The sequence below is a fragment of the Hyperolius riggenbachi genome, chromosome 12 (genome assembly GCF_040937935.1).
Source record: "Hyperolius riggenbachi isolate aHypRig1 chromosome 12, aHypRig1.pri, whole genome shotgun sequence".
Lineage (NCBI taxonomy): Eukaryota > Metazoa > Chordata > Amphibia > Anura > Hyperoliidae > Hyperolius > Hyperolius riggenbachi.
This window is the reverse complement of record NC_090657.1, coordinates 15,882,552-15,907,254: the sequence shown is the minus strand read 5'-3', so window position 1 is coordinate 15,907,254 and position 24,703 is coordinate 15,882,552. Positions and strand designations below refer to the sequence as shown.

Below are 24,703 nucleotides of genomic sequence, written 5' to 3'. Positions count from 1 at the left end.
GTCAGTGAGTTTCGAGAGCAACATTAATATATTGTGCAGATGCACAATATATATGTACTCTAGTTAGTCAGGCTTGTTATTTTTGTAATTATATTATCGTAATATTTTGAAGTAACATCTTATTGTATATTTATCTGTGCACCGACCTCTTGCCTGCCTCTTGATCTTGCTCTTGTCTTCTGTACCTCAGCCATCTGATACACGTGTTTGACTCGGCCTGACCCTGACTACGTTATTGTCTGACCTATGTGTATGACCCTGCCTGTTTATTGACTACGATATTGCCTTGCTACTCTGTACTTTGATACTTCTGACTTTGTGTACGCCTACGGCCTGATCCTGACTAAGCTTAAACACTACGGTTGTGCCTTACACTAGTACGTTACCTCATCACGTATCAGCGTGATAAACAAACTATAGTATAGTACTGGATCTTAATTCAGGCAGTAATTGGAAGTCATTGTAATGTTTCACAAAGTAAGCACAGACAGTGTCTCAGCTGGAACAACAACAAAAGGTTTGTCTCTGAGGACCCAAACATACACAGCGCTCAATAAGCAGGGATTTGAATGCAATAATCACCAGTTAAAGCGAGTACAGTACTGATGGTGTGCTCCTCTGCCCACTTATCTGTGCAGCCTGGATGATACTGTAGGGTTGCAGCCATGCACAAGCAGGTCACAGATAACAGGCAATTCCCTCAGTATTCAGGCAGCAGCTTACACAGGAAGCTTAGGTCTCACTGGCTGGTGCTTTTGAGGTAATCCACGCATGCCCAGTGTAGTGTGCAGATAGCGAGCAGGCTACATGTGGCTGCCAGCCCGCCCATCGACCTTGGCTCATGGGTCTTGGCTCATGGGTCTTGGCTTATGGGTCTCTGGCTGACGTATGACACATGAGCCTGCCTACTTTCCACTATAGGCGGATACAAAATGCCGCAGGGGCCAAAAAAAGGTTTAGTATAACAGGAGTTCTATTATGTCAGAGTTTACTATAGCAGGTGTTACTCACAAATACTTATAGTGGTGCTTAGCGGGGACCTGGACACTTCGCTTACTATACCCAAATGTTTACTATACCAGAGTTTACTGTAACAAGATTATACTGTACCAGTAAAGAACATACAGACAGTCCAAGCCGGGGTGAGGTATGGGTACCTACCAGAAGAGTGTGCCATTTTCTCCGCCATTTCAGCAGCAAATTTTTCCAGAATAGAGCAAAAATCTGATGGCACAGATTTGGTTCCCACGCAGACCCTCTGCACATCTACAATAGAAAACACATAAGGAAGCACAGTCTCCAGAACATGTAAGGGACTCATGAAATATGGTTTCTGGTGGACCAACTTTAGTGCAGTTTACTTCTCCAACACAATGAACCAGATATCTCTGATACTATTTTCTAAATGTTATTGTTGCTCCTGTACTTTATCTCCATCCAGATGTAACACTCCATGTCCCGATCTTTCACACTCTGCTACTTCTGCCACTTCCTAGATCTGTCTTCTCTGCTCTCCCCCTCCAGATTACACATCCCATCTACACTGTTGTCACCCCATAGAGTCCACACTTTGACTTTCTCCATCCCCTTCTAGATCTCACACCAAATCTCCTGTCTCACACTCGAGTGAATCTCATATGTCCCTCTCAGGATGACCCTTGGAGCTCCACCATGGGGTAAACGTGTGCTGGCGACGTTATTACGTGCTTCGGCATTCCTCACCTTCGTCAGATAGCCTGACCCTAATCAGGTTCTCTGACGAAGACATGGAACGGCGAAACGCGTAATAACGTCGCCAGCACACGTTTACCCCATGGTGGGGCTCCAAGGGTCATCCTTCCACCAGATCCGCTCAGCTCCGATGGCCACGGCAGTTTCGGGTTGTACCCACCTGGGAATGATTAAAGGGCCATTGGCCCAACTACATGCCTGTTTTTATATTGATCTAGTAAGTGGATCTTTTATTGCACATTTTTGTTTTAATAAAACGTTGTTACACTATGGAGCGCTCCTGCTCTTCTATTTTTGTCTTTTGCTCAAGCCTCATGACAGCCGGGCTTAAAGAGACTCTGAAGCGAGAATAATTCTCGCTTCAGAGCTCATAGTTAGCAGGGGCATGTGTGCCCCTGTTAAACCGCCGCTGTCGCGACGCTAAACGGGGGTCCCTTCACCCCCAAATCCCCCCCCCCCCCCGAAAGACTAGGTCGTGGATTTGGTCATTCCTGGAGGCAGGGCTAACGGTTGCAGCCCTGCCTCCAGTCGCGTCTATCAGCGGCGCATCGCCGCCTCTCCCCCGCCCCTCTCAGTGAAGGAAGACTGAGAGGGGGCGGGGGAGAGGCAGAGATACGCGCTGACAGACGCGCGTGGGGCAGGGCTGCGGCGGTTAGCCCTGCCCCAACCAGGAAGTGCTCCCCCGCTGCACCGAGGGGATTTGGGGGATCAGGGACCCGCGTTAAGCCGCGGGATAGCGGCGATTTAGCAGGGGCACACATGCCCCTGCTATCTATGAGGTCTGAAGCGAGATTTATTTTCGTTTCAGACTCTCTTTAACAGGAGCAGCTAGAGTGTCCCAATCACCAGCCAATGATTGACACCGCCTCCGCAGAGCAAGATTTCACATCTTTGTAGTCCTTAATTTGTCAGCAGGTTGGGCCTGTTTATTTAAAGTGAACCCGAGGTGAGAGGGATAAGTAGGCTGCCATATTTATTTCCTTTTGAGCAATGCCAGTACCCTGGCTGTCCTGCTCATCCTCTGCCTCTAACACTTTCAGCCATGGACCCTGAACAAGCATAGGCAGATCAGATGTTTCTGACAATATTATCACAACTGATAAGATAAACTGCATGCTTGCGCCTGGCGTAATTCAGACACTACTGCAGCCAAGTAGATCAACAGGGCTGCCGGGCAACTTGTTTAAAAGGAAATAAATATGGCAGTCTCCAAATACATATCACCTCAGGTTCACTTGAAAAGCCTGTTCTAAAGTCATGCGTTGCAGATGATTTTGGTATGTTACTCCAAATGCTGCTAGATCCTGTAGATGTTCCGTGTTCTGATCTCTGTTATTCTGCTTTACCTGGTTTTGACTTTGTTTTTGCCTTATGACCTTGTTATTTGTCTGCTGATTATGTGTACTGTGCACCTCTGTACATTTGCTGTATATATTGGTGCTTGCTGTTAACTGTTTATTATGTATTAATTATTATTATTATTTAGTATTTATATAGTGCCATCTTCCGCAGCGCTGTACAGAGTACATATTGTCTTGTCACTAACTGTCCCTCAGAGGAGCTCACAATCTAATCCCTACCATAGTCGTATGTCAATGTATGTATCGTGCTGTGTAGTGTATTTATTGCAGTCTATGGGCAATTTAGGGGGAAGCCAATTAACTTATCTGTATATTTTTGGGATGTGTGTGCCCAGAGGAAACCCACGCAGACACGGGGAGAACATACAAACTCCTTGCAGATGTTATGGCCCATACTCACGGGCAACTTTTTGGCCTGTCGCCAGCACACGGGAGCGTGTGCGCGACAGGCCGGCGACAGCTCGTCGCCAGGTCCCTCCGCATACACACGGCGGAGGTACCTGGCAACTGATGCGGCGGAAGCTGTCGCTGTTGCTCCTCCCCCCGCTGGAAGCCCAATGTATTTCTTATCTTGTTGCTGTCGCTAGTCCGCGTACTCACGCGGACTAGCGACAGTTGTGGCGGAGTTGTGGCGGCGACTGTCGCCAGGCGATTGAGAGGTTCAATCGCCTGGCGACATCAGCGACGAGCGACAGTTCGGGGTGCGCGCCCGTGCAACGCCGCATACTCACGGGCGACCTGTCGCTGCAACACGCGCGCGCCGCGTGTTGCGGCGACATTTGTAGCCCGTGAGTATGGGCCATTAATCTGGCTGGGATCTGAACCGGGGACCCAGCGCTGCAAGGCGAGAGCGCTAACCACTGTTCCACCGTGCTGCCCTTATGTAGTTAGGATTGTGTCATTTGCTAGTCTTGCGGGCCTTTCTGCTGAGTTTCATACAACTTTAAACAGCAAACAAGAAAGTACTCAAAATAATTCTGACTGTACTTTTTCACCTACTTTTTGGTACCTCTTCAATTACAAAGTGCTGAAAAATTATTTTTAAAGAGAAGATTGAACATTATCTCCTAGGACAAAACTCAGGTGAAGGAGTTAATGGCATATGGGCCAATTTATGATAACAGTGTGTCAGCTGATTGATGTGAATGGTGTTATGCTGCAGTGGGGAAGAGGCTTTTGTTAAGGTCTCACAATAACTTCTGGCTAACAATTTTGATATGTGATTGTGGTGATTGAACAGAATACTAATTACATAAAAAAATTGCATATGGGCCATGGTCTCTTTCATTGTCACTAGCAGATGGTCATACTCCATCTTCTCCTTAGTCACCCTCTTTCACACTCAATCTCCTTTTCTGGCACAATGGAGATCTAACACCCCCTTTGTATTTACAGTGAAGGACTAGCTAATGCCCCCTCCCATTAAAAAAAACAAACACAAGCCTCATTTAAAGTGCACCTGAACTCAGAAGTCCTCTCTGCTCTAAAAGCTACACAAAAGCATAAAAACCTTTAAACAAAATATTTCTTTGTTACGATTGATACAAATCTTTAAATCTGCACTGTTTCTACTTCCTGATTCATGGAAGCAGACATATTGTTAACATCCAGTGCTTTCAAACGGGCTTATCTGCCATCTCTGCCATAGGCAGTCATGTGACACAGGTGGGAGATCAGATTACAATTTGTGATTATACACAAATGAGGGGGAATTAGACATGCTAAACTCTCTAAATACTAGGGATGGGACGACACATCCGGCAAAACTACGAACCCCTCAAATACTGGGAAATATTTGGGATTCGTGGATTCAAATCCCGACGCCACCGTTCGCCGAATACCGATGCTGCGTCCCCGCACATCCGCCGATCTCCTCGCTCGCCCTCAGCTGCCCCGCGCCTCCTGCGATTGCCCTCCGCATACAGTGGCTTGAAAAAGTATTCGGCCCCCTTGAAGTTTTCCACATTTTGTCACATTACTGCCACAAACATGAATCAATTTTATTGAAATTCCACATGAAAGACCAATACAAAGTGGTGTACATGTGAGAAGTGGAACGACAATCATACATCATTCCAAACATTTTTTACAAATAAATAACTGCAAAGTGGGGTGTGCGTAATTATTCGGCCCCCTGAGTCAATACTTTGTAGAACCACCTTTTGCTGCAATTACAGCTGCCAGTCTTTTAGGGTATGTCTCTACCAGTTTTGCACATCTAGAGACTGAAATCCTTGCCCATTCTTCTTTGAATAACAGCTCCAGCTCAGTCAGGTTAGATGGACAGCGTTTGTGAACAGCAGTTTTCAGATCTTGCCACAGATTCTCGATTGGATTTAGATCTGGGCTTTGACTGGGCCATTCTAACACATAGATATGTTTTGTTTTAATCCATTCCATTGTTGCCCTGGCTTTATATTTAGGGTCGTTGTCCTGCTGGAAGCTGAACCTCCGCCCCAGTCTCAAGTCTTTTGCAGAATCCAAGAGGTTTTCTTCCAAGATTGCCCTGTATTTGGCTCCATCCATCTTCCCATCAATGATGGTGCCACCACCATATTTGACAGTGGGGATGGTGTGTTCAGAGTGATGTACAGTGTTAGTTTTCCGCCACACATAGGGCCTGATTCACAAAGCGGTGCAAACTGTTTGCACGCCAGTGAAAAGCCCTTTATCACGCCTAAACTCAGTTTAGGCGTGATAAGAAGAAACTCGGGCGAAATTCCCGCACGCAAAGTTTTGCGCGCGCAGTCGCGCAGCACGATGCGCACGATGCGCGCGATGTACCCATTAAACCCTATGGGAGTTGCGCGCAGAATTGCGCGATTTGCGCGCGATGAAGAGCACAAAGCGGTGCAAAGGTTATCACGCCTAAAGTGAACCTTGGTGGGACTTGATTGGTCCATTTTCAAGCTCCATATATTGCACACAAATTGACATAATCCTGCATGAACTCAGAAATACAAGCATCTCATTGATCAGCCCTACTGCCATCATCCTCCAGATCTCACACCTAGTCTCATCTGTTATCTCCACATCTCACACCTCCTCTCCTCTGTCATTTCCAGATCTCACACTCCAGCTCCTCCTATGTCACCATCCATGCATCACACCCACATCCCTCTCTATCACCCTCCTCTTACAGTCTACCTCTTCCTCAGTCACCCTTCAGATCTCACACTTTTACCTCTTCTCCCGTCACCATGCAGATCTCCAACTCAAGTCTCCTGTCATCCTCCAGCTCTCACACTCCATCGTCTCTTATTGTAAGGAATGAGGTGTGCTCTCCTGCTGTGGAGGTTATCCTGACATGCCCCCAGACATATTTGACATGACTGCTGTGCTCGCCCATAAAATGCTTTGGAAACTTTGACTGGCATCCTCTAGTTCTGCCACTGACAATGCATTGTCTATAATCAGATTGGAGCCGCGCAGCTCCTCTTCCTTGTACATAGCCGCGCTATAGCCGCCTGAGCCCGTCCACACATGCGCAGTAAGCTTGAGCCACAGGCTCTCTGCTACTGCGCATGAGCTAGCTGGCTCGCTCGCAAAGCTACAGCGTGACCATGAATGCAGAAGGGATGCTGCAGGACCCTGATTCGGAGGGGGGCTGCGCACTGCAACGGGGGCCTGCAGACAAGAGGAGTGGCACTAACTTTCACAGAAACCCAGCTTTCTTGCTTGTGGTTCTTGTAACCCAGTGAATACAATGGGCACGTTTCACAAAGCTCTTTCACCTTGTTACATTATTAAGTGGGACACTGGGGACCAGTATAGGTAGCCAGGTCTATAGGTGTCCCCAATTTAGGTAACCAGGTCTATAGGTGTCCCCAGTTTAGGTAGCCAGGTCTGTAGGTGTCCCCAGTATAGGTAGCTAGGTCTGTAGGTGTCCCCAGTATAGGTAGCTAGGTCTGTAGGTGTCCCCAGTATAGGTAGCTAGGTCTGTAGGTGTCCCCAGTATAGGTAGCTAGGTCTATAGCTCTATAAGTGTCCTCAGTTTAGGTTGTTAGGTCTATAGGTGCCCCCAGTATAAGTAGCCAGGTCTATAGGTGTCCCCAGTATAGGTAGCCATGTCTATAGGTGTCCCCAGTATAAGAAGCCACGTCTATAGGTATCTCCAGTATAGGTAGCCATGTCTATAGGTGCCCCCAGTATAGGTAGCTAGGTCTATAGCTCTATAAGTGTCCCCAGTATAGGTAGCCAGGTCTATAGATGTCCCCAGTTTAGGTTGCTAGGTCTATAGGTGCCCCCAGTATAGGTAGCCATGTCTATAGGTGTCCCCAGTATAAGTAGCCAGGTCTATAGGTGTCCCCAGTATAGGAAGCTATGTCTATAGGTGTCACCAGTATAGGTAGCCAGTGTCACAATTTCGCGAACGCCATTGCGGCAAGCGCATGTAAATGCGCGCAAACTATGATCTGGAGAGCCCCTTTAATTCATATGCCTGGCTTTGAGAAACTCAGTGTTTTTCCATCTCACAACCCCTGAATTGGGGAATGTGAATGTTTGTGTTGCACTTACTGGGAGAAGCTATTCACCCTAAAACCAGACCATCCACACAGGAAAAAGGTGATCTAAAAGGGGGACAATAAAGATTCTCCAGGAAGTCTCCTATCCTAGTTTTAAAGATAAGGAGAGGAACAGATCCAGGTCGTAAACTCATTAGGACCCATTCACATTCCTGCATCTAACTCTCTACCTCTAGGGGAGGTAGAGAGTTAGAGAGAATGACTTTTAATTCACCTTTATATGAAAGAATAAGTCATTCAGACATTTTACTAAATTAAACAGTCTCTGTCGAGGCTAGCCATTACAAAATTAGCAGACCATTAGTAGTAATGATTTGTGTGTGGTGGAACCAATCAGAATGTTCCTACCATTATCCGAAAACAAGCAACAGCGTGATTTGCCTCGGGATACCCCAAGATGCACATGTTTGGTATCTGTGTGACACAGAGAACGCTAGAAGCGCGCCCGTGTCACTCGCTGCAGGTTTTGGTCAGCTGTTGCCGAGCTATTATCATCCCAGTTATATTCCTATTCTTTCTGCTTGTCATGACAAAGGGCGGGAGAAGGTATACAACACCCATCTCCTTTTACAATTCCGCCCTCTGGCAGAGGAAGAGTTAAAAACCAACAATGCTGGACAGAGGAGAGAGTCTTTTGTCCAGCTTTCCGATACCATCAAAGGAATTGGCATTATGACAAGACTTATCGATTCCACAGAACTTTCCATAACTGGATTTTAAATCTTCTGTTGGACTTCATATCACAAAGGACATGGTAACTTGACAAACTGCTCAGACTGTAATCAGCTATTATTTTCATATTGTACCCTTATTTCTGTATCCATTTGTTTCTATTGCTATATTTTGTTCTGCATTATTTCTTTAAATAAACGATTTAAAAATCGTTCGTCTAAGTGCTGTTCTGAAAAATCTCCGCCAAAAGAATTCACATCTTCAGAGAGACATGTTACCATAACTGTTTTGATATTAAATATTGTTAGTTTTGCTATCTCTAGAAAGGTTGTCTAATTAACCCTTTTTCCTACAGGATTTAGCTAGAGTTAGAATTAGCGCATTCGCACGCTTTTATTGCGGATTGGTGGCAGCGACCTGGCCTCTATATGAGAGCACAGATTGTACCGATTGTATATACAATCGAAATTGGACTGTGTGTGGACTCACCAACCAATCCAAAAGGTTACTTTGCCTGCAGTTCTGACTGTCTTCAGGATTCCCTCAGGGTCTGAGGCTTTATGGTAAATGGCAGCAAAGGGAACAGGAATTGGTGGGTGACTGCGCATACGTCACATTGCCGGCAGCGGTGCGACCAATCTTTGGCGTCACTCTGTTCACCCTATTACAAACCATCGGATGTGTCTATTCCCCGAATGGTAACGGTGTCAGATTAGACAAGATTGGCGCGCGTTGTCGCATTATTACCTGACGACCCAGCAACCGCTATTTGTTTAACGTCGACTTGCTCACAGTCTTACAAGCCATTGGAGGCGATTAATCCCTGATGGTACTGGAGTAAGTTAGATGAAATTGCGGGGCTGTTCGTCACAGCCAGGTCTGTAGGTCTCCCCAGTATAGGTAGCCAGGTCTATAGGTGTCCCCAGTATAAGTAGCCAGGTCTATAGATGTCCCCAGTTTAGGTAGCCAGGTCTGTAGGTCTCCCCAGTTTAGGTAGCCAGGTCTATAGGTGTCCCCCCCAGTTTAGGTAGCCTGGAAGGGGGAGCAGTGGGCACAGCGGCGGGGAAGGGGGGCTGACTCCCGTATCACCTGGGGCTCCCCTACCTCGCTCCCCCTCCAGAATTTAGCATTGTGGCAGCAGGTGGCCGGGGAACAACTTACCTCTCCCTTGTTCAAGACGCGGGAGGGAGCTCTGCATGCCGCTGCTCTGGACTACTCAGTGATTTCACAACCCAGCCTCTGTCACATTCTAGATATCATATCCCATATCCCCCATCCATCATACTTCACACACCATCTCATAATACAGTCCCCATCCATGTCCTTTACCTCCATCACCCTCCAGATCTCATACTTTCCTCATCTCCCTGAACTGAAAGAGCACAATGCACAGCATCTCCTCAGTGTGATATAACGCACTACAACTTCAACCAGTGTAAAAAAAAACCGAAAAAAAAAAACCACAAAAACTCCCATCTTACAAGATATCAACAACACCAAGCATACGCTCCAAGCTAAACACCCAGTGGGACCTGAGAATCTGTGCTGGTTCCAGCAAAAACAGACATGCCATGCACCCAGACACGAGGGGCACTGTTTACTCTGCCTCTGGTTATCACTGGAAACCCCTGCAAAATGGGATATAACAGATCCAGCATTCTGCTATTAAGCGACAAGAGTTACTGTTTGCCTGCGTCATATCACACCTTAATGAAGGTTAATGAAGGTTGCAGAAGGGTCCTTGAATTAGCATTTGTGTGACTGCAGATATATACAGCATCCACACTTCACGATAAACCCAGAAGATTAGACAATGTAGCTGAACAAACACATTGCACAATCACTTCACATCACCACACGTGTTTAACATGTGTAACAACAAGAAAAGCCACCAGAAAAAAATAAATAAAAGATAGTCAAGCTTACCTTGAGAAGTGGGGTACACAGGCCAGAAGTGAGAGGCCCCACACAGAAGAAAAGAAATGTGTGCTGTGAGGCAGAAGTGGAAGTTGTTGTGTTGGTGGGAAAAGTTCCAGACTGAAATCTGGAACTGCAATTCTTCCTCTGTACAAAGGGCCAAAATACATCCCCCTCCCCCTCACTTTATTCATCTGTAACTCTCTGTCCCCAAAACAGAAAGATTTTACGCAGTGCAACTGTGCCATCCTATCACCAGAGGGTGCATAACTGTAGTGCACACAGTGTCACAGATCAGTACGTATGTGAACACTGCAAAAATAGACAGGTACAGTAGCAAGAAAAAGTATGTGAACCCTATGAAATATACAGGCATTTCTGCACAAATTGATCATAACATTTGATCTGATCTTCATCTAAGTCACAACAACAGACAATCACAGTCTGCTTAACCACTTGAGGACAGCAGTGTTAACTACCTGCGGACCGAGCGAGTGCGAATGTACGGTGGGTAGGGGGCGCTGCGGTTCTGACCAGACGTAAGCTCTACGTCCCATCGACCACGCGCCCCCGCCTGTCCCCGTCGCTCGGTCCGCTCTGCCCCGACGCAATGTGATGCCCTGCTGCCTCAATGACGGCAGAGCACTGTGAGCCGGGCAGGAGCCGTTTTCATTGGCTCCTGGCCCTGTCATTACTATAAGCCAATCCCATTGGCTTACATTGAGTGGCAAGGTCAGGAGCCAATGAAAGCGGCTCCTGACCGGCGCACAGCGCTCTGCCGTCATAGAGACGGCAGAGAGAGCAGCCTGCGGCGGGGACAGAGCGGCGTGTCCGGTGGGAGCGACGGTACTTGCGGCGATTCGTCGGGAAGCGGCAGTTTGCTGGTCCTTTAGATGTAAAAGATAGCGCTCCACACAATTTCCCGTTCTTATATAAGTGATTACACTCACCAGATCCTGTTTGACCACTATGAGACTGGTCAAAGAACGCACTCTGCGATGTCCTACTCGATCACACCAGACCTCCCTGATTGATCAATCTGCTCCTCCTCTCCTTCTTCCTTAATGCCACCGTTATTCCATGTGCAATTGTACCTCATGAGATGGGGAAAAACCTCACATAGTACAGCTCCGCTTATAAAAGTGACGTTTAATGCTTAAAAATACTCACAAACATGGGGTCATATGACTGCGCACAGAGTTTTAAGAACGGGCTCTCCCCCGTGCCTCCCGGTCAGGCCCGTTGGTGCCGCTCCAAGTCCGCCGCCAGTCCGTTGTGCAAACAACCCTTGCTTCCGCGCTGTGCGCTCGTAGTGTCCTGACAGTCCGAGGTAGCTCCACCCGACGCGTTTCGTCACAGCGTGTGACTCATCAGGGGCATGGCTTGCTACCCGGACGTCAGGTTAAATATACGCTACAGGCCCTCCCTCCAGCTATGATGCTGATAATCGGCACCCTCCTCTCCGCATATTACCTCCCCATAGGCAGTAAAGGTCTGCCCATCCGGGTGTGCGCACGCAGTGCGTTCCAACAAGTGCAGCAATATGGCTGCTGGATCCCCTAATGATGCAGCATGAGGGAAAGCCCGCATTACATTACGGTCATAAAATTCATAAGAACACATAAAAATAGTGTCACATACATTGTCATAATTTCATTTTCATGCTCTTCATACAGATAATCTGTTTTTATTACGTCTATCCCAGATTCAATCTATGTATCTTTCTATATCTACCAAATTTTCATCTCCCTTCTCTTCAGGGTTCTTTGTCGGCATCTTGTGGCCAAAAGGTGTCACTACCTTATTTAGAGCAATAAATAATACCCATATATATGTGTTAAATGTAAAGCCATATAAACCATATAAAAGCAATAAAATAGGTCTTGTTTGCTGGTCCAGCACCCTCTGGTCCTTAAGGGGGCAGAGGGTGCTGGTTCTGAAAGGGTTAAACTTCCCTAGTGACCAGGCCATTTTTTGCTAAATGGGCCACTGCAGCTTTCAGGCCTCGCAACTTAGCACACAAGTGATTTCCCCCCCTTTTCTCCCCACCAACAGAGCTTTCTGTTGATGTAGTCTGATCGCTCCCCCAGTGTTTATTTTATTTTTATAATTATTTTTATTTTATTTTTTTAAATTAATTTACTTTTTTTTTTTAAATTAATAATTTTCCCTCCTTCCCCCAGTCAGCCTATCACATTGGATCGCTCCTGTGTCCCCCAAGGGGACAGCCGTGTCACACGGCTGTCCCCAGTACAGAGCTGCCTTAGATCGCAGCGCTGTACATAGTTATTAGACGGTGGTTTCGCCGTCTAACAGTCTCCAAGCGGCTATCGCCGCTGGCAGACTGAAGGCGAAGCGGAGCTCCGTCATCCAAGTGGAGGTTCGTGTATCGGCATGTGCGCTCTCCTGCCATCCCCATAGGCAGCCATTCACGTCAATCAGCGTGTAGTGGTCCTGGGGCTGCCGCCGTGTTTACGCCTATCGGTGTGGAGCGGTCGGCAACAGGTTAAACTAATACCACACAAATACACACCATGTAAGCATTCACAGTGCATGTGGAAAAAGTATGAGAACCCCTAGACTGACATCTCTAAGAGCTAATTGGAGTGAGGTGTCAGCCAGCTGAAGACTAATCAATGAGATGAGATTGGAGATGTTGATTACCGCTGCCCTGCCCTATAAAAAACAAACACACCAGTTTTGGATTTGCTTTTCCCAAGAAGCATTGCCTGATGTGAGTGATGCCTCGCACAAAAGAGCTCTCAGAAGACCTATGATTAACAATTGTTGACTTGCATAAAGCTGGAAAGGGTTATAAAAGTATCCCCAAAAGCCTTGCTGTTCATCAGTCCACGGTAAGAAAAAAAAAAAAAAAAAAAAAAAAAATTATATATATATATATATATATATATATATATATATATATATATATATATATATATATATATATATATATATATATATATATATATATATATATATATATATATATATATATATATATATATATATATATATATATATATATATATATATATATATATATATATATATATATATATATAAAGTGTGTGTGTGTGTGTTTGTGCGTGCGTGCGTATCACGCAAAAACGGCTTGACTGATTTGAACGAAACTTGGTATACAGATCCCTAACTACCTGGGATGATATGTTCTGGGGGTCTCGCGTCCCCCCCTGCACACCTGGGCGGAGCTACAAACAGCAAATCAGATTTAACCCATTCATGTCAATGAAAAAAATGTAAAAGGCTGCCATTCTCACAGTAATCAAGCCAGAGTCCCCACACTTGGCACAGTTGGTCACTTGGTGACCAAGGTTACAAATCCAGGAAAAGTAGGCGGAGCATAAAACAGCCAATCAAATTTCCGCCATCTATTGATTTTCAAGAGGAATATTGAAACTGCTGCCATTCTTATACTGTTTATGGCAGAGGCTTCAGACTTGCTACAGTTGGTCATTGGGTGACTGGGGTCCAAATTCACTAAAGGGGCGGGGCCACAAGCAGCCAATCAGATTTCTTTGCTGGATAAACTGCTTCCATTCACACAATTTTGATGCCAGGAACCCAAAAGCTCACAAACTTGGTCATTGAGTGACTGTGTCAAGGTTACAAAAAGTGGGTGGAGTAAAAAACAGATTTTTCTGGGAAATTGTAAACTGCAGCCATTCTTACACTGTTAATGGTAGGGTTCTCAAACTTTGTACAGTTGGTTACTGGGTGACTGGGATTAATATTCAGAAAAGTGGGTGGAGCCTAAAAAAGCCAATCAAAATCACCTGTTGTTTTTCAAGGGAAATATTGAAATTGCTGCCATTCTTGCACTGTTAATGGCACAAGCCTCAAACCTGGTACAGTTGGTCATTGGGGTTCAAATTCAGAAAAGGGGACAGAGCCACAAACAGTTTCATTTCTTGGGAAAATACAAATCATTGATGCCAAGGACCCCAAAGCTCACAAATTTGGTCATTGAGTGACTGTGTCAAGGTTTCAAAAAGTGGGCAGAGCGAAAAACAAATTTCACTGGGAAAATATAAACTGCAGTGCTTCTTACACTGTTAATGGCAGGGTTCTCAAACTTTGCCCAGATGGTCACTGGGTGACTGAGATTAATATTCAGGGAAGTGGGTGGAGCCTATAATAGCCAATTAAAAATCACCTGTTGATTTTCAAGGGGAATATTTAAATTGTTGCCATTTTTACACTGGTAATAGCAGATGCTTCAAACCTGCTACAGTTGGTCATTGAGTAACTGGGGTTCAAATGCTGGAGAGGGGCGCAGCCACAAACAGCCAATCTGATTTGTTTAATTTCTATGGGAATATACAAATTATTGATGCCAAAGACCCCAAAGCTCACAAACTTGGTCACTGAGTGTTTGTGCATTAGGGTTAGAAAAAGTGGGCGGAACCAACACCAGTCAAATACATACCCGGGCAACGCCGGGTCATCAGTGGGTGGAGACAAATACAAATTTCACTGGGAAAATGTAAACTGTGGCCACTCTTACACTGCTAATGGCAGGGTTCTTAAACTGTGCACAGTTGGTCACTCAGTGAATGGGATTAATATTCAGAAACGTGGGTGGAGCCTACAAAAGTGAATAAAGCTTCACTCATTGCTTTTCAAGGGAATATTTAATTGCTGCAATTCTTGCACTGTTAATGGCACAAACCTCAAACCTGGTACAGTTGGTCATTCGGTGACTGGGGTTCAAATTCAGAAAATTTGCTGGAGCCACAAACAGCGCATCAGATTTCTTCATTTCAATGCAAATTATTGATGCCAAAGACCACAAAGCTCACAAACTTGGTCATTGAGTAATTGTGTGTTAGGGTTAGAAAAAGTGGATGGAGCCGACACCAGCCAAATACATACCCGGGCAACAGTGGCGTAGCTAGGGTGTTTGCCACCCGGTGCGGATAATTCACCGACCCCCCCCCCCCCCCCCCAAAAAAAAGCGAAGCGCACAGCGGCAAAAAAATGGGTGTGGACATGACATGGGTGGGGGTAATTGTAATGTAACTGTAAGGCAGTGGGCTAATATAGGTAGCCAGAATAGTTGCCCCCAGCATAGGTTAGATAGGTAGGTGCCCCCAGTATAGGTAGCCAGTATAGTCTCCACCAGTATAGGCTAGCTAGGTAGGTAGGTGCCCCCAATACAGGTTAGATAGGTAGGTGCCCCAGTATAGATTACATAGGTAGCTGCCCCCAGTATAAGTTAGATTGGTAGGTGCCTCCAGTGTAGGTTAGATAGGTAGCTGCCCCCCAGTATAGGTTAGATTAGGTAGGTGCCCCCCAGTATAGGTTATGTCGAGATTTCCATATGGCGGAATATCGTTTTTCCGATAAACTGAACCGCATATGATCAGATACAAATAAAACCTAATAATTTCCTTCCCTTAGGTTATAGGAGACAAAGACTTTCTGATGTATGGTGATTCTGATTAATATAGGTGCATTGAATATTTAGGAATATATATATGGCTTATTTTAATATTGCCAAGTAATACCGAATTGCACAGTCTGTGCCCTCTAGAAAGATTAGTTGGGAATAACAGGCAGTCAGCTGCTGTAATATTTGCAATAGGTAATCCTATGCAACTTGCAGGAATAATGATATCAGGTTGTACCTTGCTAGGACAAACAATGGCCAAACAAGAAGTTAAGTAACAATGAAAAACAGACGAACCTTCACTAACTTTTGTTTATAAATGAACCAGTTTTTGTGTGCAATTGCTCAAACCCCTTTGTGTTGAGTGTCTACATCTTAATCCAAGTAAATCCAGATGTCCTCATTGTGAAGGGTAGACAATGTCAGCTGAGAAACACAGGTTCCTTAGTTAATGGATAAAACGAAGCTTGGGAAATATATTGACTGTGCTGTCAGCAATAGTTCATATTAAAAAGCATAAAGTTATATTACAATTCCCCATCTAGGTTAAGAAAACAGACAGCACATGTATGCATTATTGCATAACAATTAAGAATGAATATAAAAAAGGTTATGGCATTGTATATGTATTAATATAAAGATTATTTGAATGAATATATCCAGAATGATATAGAAATGCTATATGTTTACCAGTGTTGTATGTTAAACAATGATGTTAGAGATATAAAACTCTGCAGACAGCACAATGTGTTATAATGAGAGATCCATGGTGGTTTTAAGCATGCCAATGATTTTTGGATCAAATCCAATCTATCTTAAATATGGTAGAAAAGGTCACTGTATCCTGAATAATAACCAGTGATCCCATCCAGATCAGCTATCCATAAGATATGAAATGTTTATAACATTGATTTATTCACTGTTGGGTTATAATAAAACATGATTTTTGTTTTTAGTTTGCCAAATATCCCAGTAAGTCTGTGATTAGTTAGCCAACAGCACCTACAAAGGGTGAAAGCCAGTATTACACTTGGGTTAAAGATTAGTCACAGAAAGCTCCCATTGGTCACTCCCACTGCCCAGTGATAGGCTAGAAGATTTAATCTCCTGGGCAGGACCATAGGTAGTGAGGGGAATAAGATGAGAGGGGTCATTCAATGAGAGGATCAGACCATCAAGAGATCTGAGCAGACCAGGACATAGAGGATTCATGCCATCTGAACACAGCCACGCCTAAGAGGAACACGCCCAGAGGCCATCTTGGTGACTATACTTGAACCCAGTTCTGATTTTCTTGTTAGTTAGACGGCTTATTACAGCGCAGAATATCTGAACATATGATGTATTGATTGAATTTCATTGGTTGATATTTTAAAAAGGGGTGAGCTTTTCCAAAGTTGCAAGTTGGAAACAACTCACCTAAGTTCTACCATATGTTCATTGATAACTGGCTGTTTAACTCAGTCTTGGATAAAAAAAACTAGATACTTTAAGCTACCTCCTCTAGATATTTTGATACTTTGCCGCAGCATGTGCAAGCCACACTTAACCAAGTTTAGGACGACTCAATAGATATTTTATTCCAAAATTATATGTATTTTACCCGCCTGCTCTGTGTAGTAACACAGGCCAGCGGAGGTTAAAGTATAGACAGTGGGAAAATTCCTGTCATTTATAGTTGATTGCATAGCGATTGTGGGGCAACGCCCAGTCGTCAGATCCACTGAGTCATCCTAAATTTGTTATATTGAATGGTATAGCTGACATCAGCCAGTTTATTTTGGATAGCGCATTTTTGATTTTGGACTGCGCAATTTTGATTTTTGATAGCCACCATTTTGTTTTTGATAGCCACCATTTTGTTTTTGATAGCAGCCATTTTGATTTTGATAACAGCCATTTTGTTGTCGTTCAATTCATCCATTTTGTCTCCAGAGACCCTGTGGTAAATTGAGTAACAGGGCCGACGGCCATATTTGATGAGTCATAACTCTGCACTGTATTTGAGTTGACTGCTAATTGGTTTAAGCCTTTTGTATTGGTGAATAAGTATAATAACATTTTGATGTTTTACTGAAATTATTATCCAGCTCATTGCTTATTATAAGAATGACCTTATGAGTTTTGTTTTATATCAAAAGTGCAATATTATATTGTTTTGATATTGTAATATTTATTCGATATTAAATTGATATTTTTATAAATTGGTCCACATTTATTTGCATGTTTAAACCAGTACTGTAAAACCTCGGAAAACAAGCTCACACAGTTAGGCGTATGTTTGTATTTTAGCTCCTCCTATTTTCCCAGGAGCATTACATTTACATTTTTGATTTTATATTTATTTTTAAACAAGTTATACAAACATTGACAAAACGCCCGACAGTTAGATTAGGTAGGTGCCCCCCGGTATAGGTTAGATTAGGTAGGTGCCCCCCAGTATAGGTTAGATAGGTAGCTGCTGCCCAGTATAGGTTAGATTAGGTAGGTGCCCCCCAGTATAGGTTAGATTAGGTAGGTGCCCCCCGGTATAGGTTAGATTAGGTAGGTGCCCCCCAGTATAGGTTAGATAGGTAGCTGCTGCCCAGTATAGGTTAGATTAGGTAGGTGCTCCCCTACCAGTGTGTGTATCAGTGTGTGTATCAGTGTATGCGGAGAGCAGAGGACCAGCGGTGACTGAGCGGCGATGGGAACGCAGGGAGGTGAGTCGTTTAGTACAGGCTCCCCTGCGCATTGCTCTATAAAGTCTGGAGGGGGGAGCACGGAGGCCAGCCCTGGGAGAGAGAGGGAGAGGTCGGGCTGCCCTCTACGTGGCTGCGGCTCTCCCCTCCATTAGGGGGGGACACCTACCTAATACTGGGGGGCAGCTACCTATCTAACCTATACTGGGGGGCACCTACCTAATCTAACCTATACTGGGGGGCAGTTACCTATCTAACCTATACTGGGGGGCACCTACCTATCTAACCTATACTGGGGGAACCTACCTAATCTAACCTATACTGGGGGGCAGCTACCCATCTAACCTATACTGGGGGGCAGCTACCCATCTAACCTATACTGGGGGGCAGCTACCTATCTAACCTATACTGGGGGGCACCTACCTATCTAACCTATACTGGGGGAACCTACCTAATCTAACCTATACTGGGGGGCAGCTACCTATCTAACCTATAATGGGGGAACCTACCTAATGTAACCCATACTGGGGGGGCAGCTACCTATCTAACCTATACTGGGGGCTAGAGGGGCCCCGAGAGGCCCTCCCTCAACTGCAGTATTAGCTCTCTATTGGTCCTGTGCTCATAATAATCACTTCTATAGATACTTGGAATAGTGGTAATCAGTAACAAGCTGTCCCCCATCCCCTTCTTGCACCTCTGACACTGTAGTTGCCATTGGCAGGTTTTGGTGCGCCGTATCAATTGTTATGTATAGAGTGCTTGGCGGGCCCCAATGTAAAACTTGCACCAGGGGCCCACAGCTCCTTAGCTGCGCCACTGGCGACAGTACAATGGGGCGAGGGGGGTAGCCTGCTTATAGAGGGAGTGCAGTGTTGATTGCCATGTGTGACACAGGCAGGGTTGTGCTTACCTGCTTAATGATCTTGATCCATGTGCTGTGTGGAGCTGACTGTACTGTGTGATTGGTCATAATTATGAACTATTTGAGAGAAGAGCATAGAGAAAAATAATGTTTTGATTGGCACACAATGGTGAAACATAATGCCAGCAACGAAAAATACAAATACATATTCACTTACCTTTTCTTATCGCCTTCCTTATTAGACGCAGCTGATTTTCATGTCTCTCTAGGTCAAACCACTTCTTCTGCAGAGCTCTTTTTGCCTTGCATACTCCACAGGTGTCATACAGTTGCTTTCAGGGCCGGATTTGTACTTTTTGCTGCCCAAGGCCAACTATCACCAGCCACCCCTCTGAGCAAAGCCATCCATTTGTACACATCGTTTTATGATTTAAACAAATTAAGAAGCCCTTCCTAAATACAAGAATTAAGAAGCATCAATTTGGCCACATCAGAGACTCCGTAGCCCCTGATGAGTTGCTAAGGCTTAGCTATGGAGTGACGAGCATACCATGTGACATGGACTCGGCTTGGCGGTGAAACGTTTTTATTGCTGTGGTGTGGTGGAAACAGCGGTTGTAATAGTGCGGCGGGACCGCAGTGTTAGCACATATTAACCCCACGCCTAGCTTTGCTTATTTTGAGATCCGCAGTAGTGGCTAATTTGGCTACAAAGTTTGTGACTGTGCTGGGTCATCCGTTGTCTTAAAGATGTAATGCACCATTTTTATATAAAGGTATTTTGAGATATTTTTACGCGATGGGGACCTTATTTTATTACTCACAGAGGACAAGGAAGTGATGGAGATTGGCAGAGAAGGCAGTGGGGTGGCCATATACCCCAGAGGTGACATCGGCCCCGATTGGCCGCAATGTCTGGTGAGTCAATCCACAAAGGAGTTTCTATTATGTGGAGTATTTTTACATGGTGAAATATGGGAGAAAAAATAAATTTAAAATCACAAACACTGGTTCGCATGACAGCCGGGGGTCCCAGTCTTTCTCACTGACTGGGGCCCCCAAACCACCATACGAGGGAAGTGCGGATGCGCCCTTTCTTTTTTGCAGCTTCCAGGATGTGGTTGACAGGTGAGTGGCTAGGGAGGGGACCATGTGGGAGATGTGCCTACACGGGGCTGTCACAGGAGCCCTGATGGTCGGAACGCAAATTGCCTTCCAATCGGTTTCAGCACACAAATCATGCAAGCTGTGGTCGCGATCAGTGGGCAGAAACCGACGGAATTTGGGCAGCAGCCCGACTAGAAGGGGGCCTGTGGGTTACGGTAATTACAACTTACACACTATTTCAGGGTATCTGCCACCACTTCTGCTTTCCTGGGCCAGAAACACCCACTAACTAGCTATTTCTAGGCCTGCAATAAAAACGGTTAAACACTCTATTCTGTCTAGCGAACAACAATACAATAGTAGCGTCTCTCCAGAAGTCTGGGTTCAGTTTCTGTGTATGGCTGTATAGCAGGTGTAGTAGGTGTAGCGGAACAGTAAACGACTTTGATAAAGTCTTTATTTACGTTAATTAATATATACAGAAAAGTATTAAAATCAACAATTATTGAAACATTAATAGCCAGTATGAAATGAAAAGGGAGAGAATACTTTGGGTTTGTGGAAATATGTCCGTTCTGGGAAAAACTTGTAGAGTTCCTTTTGTTTCAGTTTCAGCAAAGTTCAAAGTCCAAACAAAATGGCTACCACTTGTTCCTCAAAGTGGTAGCAGCTTTCATGAAGGTGGAAAATGGAGGAATAATGTCCGCCTGCCGGCCATGTGCTTTTGATGAAGCTGGTTTGGGGGTGTGGCAATGCCGGCCCCCTCTGAGTTACCAACCAATGACAGTTCATTCCCTCTGAGAAATTTTAGGGCTAAACTTCTAAAATGCCGTAACTCATGAACGATACATTTCATATTTAGGTGGATAGCAGATTCATATTGATTAATAGGACATCAGACATGGCTAGGGCAGCGGGTCAAGTTCCTGAGAAGATTCATACCGCAATAACCGGACGGGCTATTGTGATGAATTTCATATCAGCACGTTGGCCAGATTTTACCGAATAAGACTATATGAATTTCATAGCTGTGCGATATACGGTTTTCGTATACCGACAGAAAATCATACCACACATGCTTTCAGATCTGCCCTTCATTGGTGCCATGAAGTCTGTGTGAAAGCAGGTTTTGAATAGCCCCCTGCTGGGAGAGAAGCCTTCTCTGAATAGAGTCCCCATCTGGTGACTAGGGACATCTCCTGGAGGTACCGTAATTAAAAATAAACATTCTCCTTGGGCATAAGCCTGGCCCAAGCTAATTAACAAATCAAAAGACATCCTGCACCTAGGTTCTGCTATCTCTCTGTTGAGAAAAGAGAGCCCAGATTGACTACAGATGCTCCTACACAACCAATCTAGATTCTATCGATTTTAATCGCAGTCGATGCAGAGAATTGATGGCGATCGCATGTTCTGCACGGGCAGTTCAAGGACACGGCGGCGGCCACGCAACCGTCCGTCACAGGGGCGTCCCTGTAAAAGATGTAATCTACGATTACGTCCAACCAAAGCCCCAGTATACCCAATTGGCTGACTGGCGCCTGCTGACCAGATAAAGGTAGGAAAGTGCTTTCGCTGGGAGGGAGCAAATTGTGTGTTATGTAACAAGAAATGTGGTTGGGTAAAGGGGATATCTCCTATGTTACCGCTTGTGGGGTTCTCTTTTTTTTTTTTTGCCGGGTAAGGAACAAGGTTTTTTTTTTTGGATTGTGGGGGGGGGGGGGGGGTGGAAGTAGATTGAGTTTGAGAGATATTTTGGTTGATGGAAACCTGAAATCTTTGGCTAGGTTCCGTGTTGAATTTGGTCAGTTTACATTTGACTTTTGGAGATATAGACAGGACAGTTGGAACATTTTGTGGCAGAGAAGAAGATCATTTTTCGCAGCAATATGGGTTTTACAGAATTTGAAAAGCTTTTTGTGTTGGGGACTCCTCTCATGTATCTAATTTTTTTTTTTTGTATAGAATATTAACTTTGAATGAGGTTGGGGATTTTCCAAAATATCTGAGTAGGTGAGAAGAAGATTTTGACATTTCTATGAGTGATACCCAAAAAAGGAAAGTATGTGTTCTGGCCCACGCTACTTCTGTAAGCTCAAAGATTAAGGAAGTTAATTTCAAGTTGCTGGCTAGATGGTATAGAATGGCGGATAGATTGGCTTCTATATACCCTGGAGTAAGTGATAGATGCTGGAGAGCTTGTGGGGTGAAAGGCACATTAATGCATTTAGTGTGGGAGTGTCCTATAATTTCAAGTTTTTGGGATAATGTATTAGATTGCACTGGAAGGATAAGTGATGCTTGTATTAATTGGGAACCATCTAAAGTGTGGTTGCATGACACGTAAAGTTCTATTAGTAGTTGTAAGAGATCGATTGTTCCCCAATTATTGATAGCTGCTAAAAGCTTGATTCCAGTTAAGTGGAGATGTCAGGATCCTCCTACACTCAGGCTGCATTTCCACTTGTGCGGTGCGAATCGCCGCGGTCAAAATTCGCATGCGGATGCGAATTTTGCATGCGGGCCTATGCGAATGTTCATGTGAATTTTCATGCGAATTCGCATGGATGACGATGTATGCGAATTTAACCATGGCAGTGCTGGTGTGCTTTTCCATTGTTTCTATGCGAATTCGCATGAAAATTCGCATACCCAAAACCTCATGCGAATTTCCTATTAAATACATTGTATGCGATTCGCATAGCGGTATGCGGTATGCGAATTCTGATGGCTCTGCCGTGCGAATTATTTCTGCACAGAAAAACGCAAAGGAATCCTGACAAGTGGAAACAGTCCCATTCACTTGTATTGCTATGCGAATTTGCATGCGAAAAACGCATGCGAATTCGCGATAGTGGAAATGAGCCCTTAGAGATTAAATTTGTAAAGTTAAAGGGAAGGTTCAGGGTGAGGCCAAAAAAAAATAAAAATCCACTTACATGGGGCTTCCTCCAGCCCGTGGCAGGCAGGAGGTGCCCTCGGCGCCGCTCCACAGGCTCCCGGTGGCCGACCCGACCTGGCCAGGCCGGCGGCCAGGTCGGGCTTCTTCTGCGCTCCATTGTGCGTTTCACGCCGGCGCGCTGCCATCATCGGACGTCCTCCGGGATGTACTGCGCAGGCTCAGTAGTTCTGAGCCTGCGCAGTACAGCCCGGAGGACGTCCGATGACGTCAGCGCGCCGGCGTGAAACGCACAATGGAGCGCAGAAGAAGCCCGATCTGGCCTCCGGCCAGGTCGGGTCAGCCACCGGGAGCCTGCGGAGCTGCGCCGAGGGCACCTACTGCCTACCACGGGCTGGAGGAAGCCCCAGGTAAGTGGATTTTTATTTTGATTTTTTTTAGCCTTACCCTGAAATTTCCCTTTAAAGGAGAACTGTAGAGAGAGGTGTATGGAGGCTGTCATATTTATTTCCATTTAAGCAAGACCAGTTACCTGGCTATCCTGCTGATCCTCTGCCTCTAATACTTTCAGCCATAGCCCCTGAACAAGCATGCAGCAGATCAGGTGTTTCTGACAATTTTGACAGATCTGACAAGAGTAGCTGCATGCTCGTTTCTGGTGCGATTCAGCCACTACTTCAGCCAAATAGACCAGCAAGGCTGCCAGGCAACTAGTATTGCTTAAAAGGGATTAAATATGGCAGCCTCCACATACCTCTCACTACAGTTCTCCTTTAACATATTGAAGGATGTTGAAAATCAGATAAATTGGAGGTCTATAATGATAGGTGGGAGAAATGGTGTGAGTTTCAGGATTCAGTAGAATATGGAAGTATGACGGAGATGTAGGGGAGGAGTCTCTTGATGAAGAAATTGTAATTTGTTATTTGGATTAGGAGATAGACTAATCTGAGGGGCAGGTAGTTCTTTTGTGGATTTTTTTTCTTGGTCTAGTGAGGATCTTGATGTAGAGATTAGGAGGGGGTGGATGGAGGGGAATGTTTTTGGTTGGGTTTTTTTTTTCTATTATGTGTATGGGGAAATATGGGAGAAAGGGGGGTGTGGGGGGGTAAGAGGAATGTGTTCTATGGTGGATACTGTAGATTCTTGATTGCACATGGAAGCATTCTCTTTTCTTCAATAAATTATATAAAAAAAAAATAGCCAGGTATCCCAAATCCCAGAATGATAGGCTTAAATGTCACCTTGTTCTCCAAACTTTGAATACAACAGTATCACTTCAAAGATAAAATAAAACCACAAAAACATAGCATACAAAAACTCCAAACAATTAGCATCTGCCTGTGCTTTTAGTTTGCAGTTACACAGCCTTGATGTATGATCAGCATGTAATCAGCATTGCTCTGAGGTCCCAGGGTCGGCCCACTCTCTTACTCATACCTGTGGTGGATCGCCGATACACTTAAGTCCCTAGTCTCTAGCTGGTGCATACTAGGGAGCAATGACATCAGATGTGCTGGCTCTAGCTATG

At 44.9% G+C, this 24,703-nt stretch overlaps 1 protein-coding gene across 4 annotated transcripts in view; it reads right to left on the bottom strand.

Annotated features, from left to right (window-relative positions):
- Positions 1-11,229, bottom strand: part of LOC137542408 (ABC-type organic anion transporter ABCA8-like) — a 219,540-nt gene extending 208,311 nt beyond the window's left edge. For 2 of the 4 annotated variants that reach the window (XM_068264298.1, XM_068264300.1), the window contains exons 1-2: positions 10,217-10,392; positions 1,162-1,266 (exon numbers count right to left, since the gene is read on the bottom strand). In XM_068264298.1, coding sequence (XP_068120399.1) covers positions 1,162-1,266 — 105 coding nt within the window. In that variant the 5' untranslated portion in view covers positions 10,217-10,392. Of the gene's footprint in view, positions 1-1,161; positions 1,267-10,216; positions 10,393-11,157 lie in introns of those variants that run through there. The other 2 variants (XM_068264299.1, XM_068264301.1) reach the window with 2 other exon arrangements.
- Positions 11,230-24,703: the final 13,474 nt, after the last annotated feature.